This window comes from Triticum urartu, chromosome 4, assembly GCF_003073215.2.
Source record: "Triticum urartu cultivar G1812 chromosome 4, Tu2.1, whole genome shotgun sequence".
Taxonomy (NCBI): Eukaryota; Viridiplantae; Streptophyta; class Magnoliopsida; order Poales; family Poaceae; genus Triticum; species Triticum urartu.
The window spans coordinates 472072802-472077351 of NC_053025.1; the positions used below are offsets into that span (position 1 = coordinate 472072802).

Below are 4550 nucleotides of genomic sequence, written 5' to 3' on the forward strand. Positions count from 1 at the left end.
GATCTAGTTTCAAGGACCTCGACGTGAGAAAAGCAACATGGTTTTTTTTTTGTGATTTGACACATGGTTCGAGAGATAATAAATCAAAAATCAAATATATGGAAAATGCACAAACAAACCACCCATCGCCCCTCCATGTTGAAAGAAATCCTATCAAAACACAATAGTTACGACAAGTGGTTGTGGTACTTATCACTACAAGAGGAGGTTGAAATGACTTTGCAGGGTACCTCTTAATTACTACTCCAGGTCAAACACGTTGTTGATTGCAAAAGTTTTTTTTAGAGTCGATTGCAAAAGTTGGTGGAAACAAAACCAAAGTATCCATATACATATATATATATATATATATATATATGAGGATATATATATATATGAGGATTGTATCCCTTATATTTGGGGAAGAACTTGCAATGGAAAGTCTGAAACTCGCACCGGCCCATAAGTCAAATGACACGGGCCGGTCAGAGAACCCTGAGAGACTCCCACAAATCCCAGCCCGATCCAGACACGGAACCGAACCGAGCCCAACTACCCAAGTCCCAGCCCGATCCGCCCTTCGTCTCCACTCCACCCGATCAAACCATCACCTCGCCGACTTCTCCTCCCCGTCAAATCTAGGGTTAACACTTCGGCAACCCACCCCAGAGCAGGGCCGCATCGCCTTCCTCCTCGTGCCCGCGCCTCCCACCCGCCGGCCGGAAGGGGCAGACGAAGGTGAAGCGCAGCGAAGATGCCGCAGCGGCACTCGAAGAACAACAACGACCTCGCCTTCTTCACCTACGAGGAGAAGCGGAAGCTCGGGTACGGCACCCAGCGGGAGCGGCTCGGCAAGGACTCTATCAAGCCCTTCGACGCCTGCTGCCTCTGCCTCAAGCCGCTCATCGACCCGCTCGCCTGCCCCAAGGGCCACACCTTCTGCAAGGAGTGCATCCTCGAGTGCCTCCTCGCGCAGAAGAAGGACATCAAGCGGTACCAGCTCGTTGTTCCTTTTTTTTTATTGGGTCCTGATTCCTTCTTTGCTTGGTCATCCAAGGACTGGTTAATTCCAGGGAATTTGCAATTTGTTAGCGAGGATTGTGGAATTGGTATGATTGTGCTCAGATGCGGTGCGGGCTTAAATGTGCATTCCTGCTCCTAGGATTGTAGGGTTCCTCATGGATAGGGCTTGTTGGACTTATCGTAGCTTGCCATTTTCCTTGGTACTATGAGAACTCTTTTAGCACGGTGTTTTAGTTTTGTGGCACTGGAGGTCGCGCCATGTATGAGAATTTGGGGCGGCAATTGAAATTCGATCCTGGGATGGGCATTTGTCATGGTGAAGTGTTTGGATCGGTGGTGTTATGTTGCTAGTACTAGCTACAGTATAGTAGTTATCCCTGAATTTCAAGAGAAAATGATCTTGCTTCATCATTGAATTTCTACTAGTATATAGTAAATTAGTACAGTTTCGGTGTCCATAAGACTATGATACTTCCCCATGCCATTTGTCATCAACATTTCAGCAATTGATCACTGAAGTAGTTTGAATCTATATTCCTGTTCTTAGTGGACATTCGAAATTGCTATACTTGCCCTTAAGTTATCTGCTTGCTTGTTCAACCAAATAAAAGGTATGGATTTCTGAGTGTTTTTCCTTCTTCCAGCAAGCTTATAGCTCATGATTCCCAGAAAAAGCAAGAGAAGGAAGAGGAGGAGGAGAAGCTGGTGCTGCAAAAATCCAAGGAGTTGGATGCTTTTGATCAGCAGAATCATGGAGCAGTCCCCCAGTACTATGATCGCAGCGGTTCCCAAGACAAGAATGGTTTTCATGGAGCCAACAGTGTGAAGACTACCTCCTTTGAAGAGGAAGCCCTACGCACCATGAAGGCGTTCTGGCTTCCGTCAGCTACACCCGAAGCCACTGTCAAGGTAGATGCTCCTTCTACTGACACAATCTGTCCTGAGGGGCAGGAGAAGCTCAAGCTGAAATCACTCTTCCCTATTTCTTTCACCGAGGAGAACGCTCGTCAGAAGAGCAGTAAGTCAGTGGAGAAAAGCTACATCTGCCCCAGCTGCAAGTCCAATCTCACAAACACAATGTCCCTGGTGGCGATCAGCACCTGTGGCCATGTCTTCTGCAAGAAGTGCTCGGACAAGTTCATAGCAACAGATAAGGTCTGCTTAATGTGCAGCAAACCGTGCAAAGAGAGGAATTTGATTAATTTAGAAAAAGGAGGAACGGGTTTCGCCGCACACGATGACCACCTAGAGGCAAAGAACTTCAAGCATTTAGGGAGTGGTTCTGGGCTAGGATTGGTGAAGCCTGCTCCTAAGGCATAGCCTTCAATTATGTAACTGTTGTTGTATAATGCTGTCAGTTATCGTTGTGGCACGAATATATGTAACCTGGAATTTTTAAATGTTTTGATATCTTTTTGATAAGTATGATCTGGAACAAACGATACTCAGGTTTTTCATCCAAGTGATATCGTGCTTGTGGTTTTGCTCTGATGCAGTATCTAAGGATTTCTTTGGCGCTTGACTGTCTTACTAGTTTTATATGTTGTCACACTGGAGATTCTGCATGAGCAAACCTTGCTGTAAGAGCAGATATTCGTTTTCCTTGTACCATCATGCTTTGTCCACATTCAGAACTTAGGGCCTCTTTGGAACTTCTGGAAGGATAAAAAAAATCTGCAATCCAAAGAGTCCCTAGTGGTAAGCAGTACTATAAGTCTGTAGCATATCCCTTTGCAGTGAGATGGCTTTTCCATTTCTGCAAATTCTGTGGTGAGATGACTTTTGCATCTCTACAGATTATGTCTCCATCTATGTAGTTAAACCACAGGAAATGGAGAATGCGTTAGGTCAGACATATCTCGACAAAATCACCACAGGAAACAAACCAAAACCGACCAAGTTATGAACTACAACCTCCGTCCCAAAATATAAGACGATTTTGCTGTTTTTCTAGTACTATCCATCAGAAGGGAATGAATGGTCCCCTTTTGTGAGCCGATGGCCAGCACAAAACAAAGAAACAAAAGGTTTTGAAAAGGATAATGGAAACGCTGACCTGGCAGCCTTGGCTTCCACCCACGCACGCAACACATGGAGAAGCTTACGGACCACAGTCCAGCTCCAGCGGCAACAGATAGCCAACCAACCTGGGGCAGGCTAGGATCAGAGCTCCACTCAAGGTGAAATGGCAAGCCTGCAGAGCTTGATATCCAAACAGGTAAGTATGTGCTTTAATGAACCCTGTTATCATCCTTCTCTTGATTTCGTTCCTGGACTCAGAACCCGGTGTTGTCTTCAGTTGATTGCGCCGAACTGCACGGCCACTGCCAGGCTGAACGGGGCTCCCCCTTCGGTGGTGAACGCGAGCTCGAGCGAAGCATCCTCGGATGAGAAGAGTAATTCTCGTGTGCTGTTCATCTCTATGTGTTTTTAAAGGTTGGCACAGGAAAAATTGTTGATAGAATCTCCCTTCCTGACCTTACTATAGAGGTCACAAAAAGGAGATTGGCACTGCTTGGTGCTGGGGCATTATCCACTGTCCTGTTAAACAGCAGCTCTGCAGATGCTGAAGGTATGCCCATTGTTAATTGTTCAGTTTCACCTCCATGGCAGGCGATATGCAACTATGCAAGTTATCAGCTTGTTAAATATTAGCATCCCCATGTACAGTAGGATTGTGTGAGCTAATGCTAACTGGAGTTGTTCCTAGATTTCAGAAGTACCAAAGAATTACCGCTCTTACGTCGATGCAAACGACGGATATTCGTACCTCTACCCAGCTGATTGGAGGGTAATTTGTCATGTTTACTAGTACTCCCTCCGTCTCATATATAAGATCTTATTACATCCAATATGTGAGTAGTAAATTAGTGTGCAAGAAGGACAATTCAGATGCCAAATAATTATTTTTTTCTCGAGTCATTGGCTCTTGTGGATTTCATTCACATAACGCTTTTGTTTCCCCGCGTGCTTCATGTCAGGATTTCGACTTCTTGGGCCATGATTCAGCGTTCAAGGACCGTAATGTGCAGCTGCAGTCTGTCCGTGTGGCCTTCATTCCTACTCAGAAAACAGACATTCGTGACCTAGGCCCAATGGATGAGGTAGGTAGCCTTCCGCCTGGATTTTCTGGACTTTGGACCAGATCTCGTCTTCCCTTTCTTCTGACCACTGCTTCATCTTCCCTCAGGCGATCTTCAATTTGGTAACCGAAGTGTACGCTGCTCCGAACCAGATACCAACGATCTATGAAATGCAAGAGGTTTGCCGTTTCATCCACTGCTTGCGTTGCAATTTTTAAGTTGTCGAATCTCATCGACCAGCCATAGAATTCCCGATCTGCTACGCTGCAAAGATCGGAAAGATGAGCGGTTACTTTGTTGTGCTGTAAATTGGCAGCGTACGGTAGATGGCAGGAACTACTGGACGTTTGAGTACGATCTGGAGGCGCCGGGCTACGGCGTGTCGGCGTTTGCGACGGTCGCCATCGGGAACGGTACACGTTTCATGGGGATTCTGGTCATGTGTTTCCCCCTCCTGTGGACACG

At 46.2% G+C, this 4550-nt stretch overlaps 2 protein-coding genes across 2 annotated transcripts; both read left to right on the forward strand.

Moving 5' to 3' along the window:
* The first annotated feature begins 558 nt into the window (after positions 1 to 558).
* LOC125552113 (E3 ubiquitin-protein ligase CSU1) lies at positions 559 to 2464 on the forward strand. Its single transcript, XM_048715592.1, has 2 exons — positions 559 to 972; positions 1647 to 2464. The coding sequence occupies exons 1-2, from the start codon at positions 734 to 736 to the stop codon at positions 2320 to 2322; spliced, it is 915 nt and encodes a 304-aa protein (XP_048571549.1). The 5' UTR covers positions 559 to 733; the 3' UTR covers positions 2323 to 2464.
* Positions 2465 to 2955: 491 nt separating this feature from the next.
* LOC125554811 (photosynthetic NDH subunit of lumenal location 1, chloroplastic-like) lies at positions 2956 to 4545 on the forward strand (the record flags this gene model as incomplete). The annotated part of the gene is made up of 7 exons (XM_048718218.1): positions 2956 to 3220; positions 3302 to 3398; positions 3491 to 3574; positions 3720 to 3793; positions 3984 to 4106; positions 4193 to 4264; positions 4402 to 4545. Coding segments are annotated over exons 1-7 (627 nt in total), but the record flags the coding sequence as incomplete, so codon positions are not given.
* Positions 4546 to 4550: the final 5 nt, after the last annotated feature.

What these genes read in the sequence shown, in the direction of transcription:
- LOC125552113 (XM_048715592.1), top strand. Translation starts at nt 734, where the DNA reads ATGCCGCAGCGGCACTCGAAGAACAACAACGACCTCGCCTTCTTCACC. An exon ending in CAGAAGAAGGACATCAAGCG is followed by an intron (nt 973 to 1,646) that starts GTACCAGCTCGT and finishes TCCTTCTTCCAG; the next exon opens with CAAGCTTATAGCTCATGATT.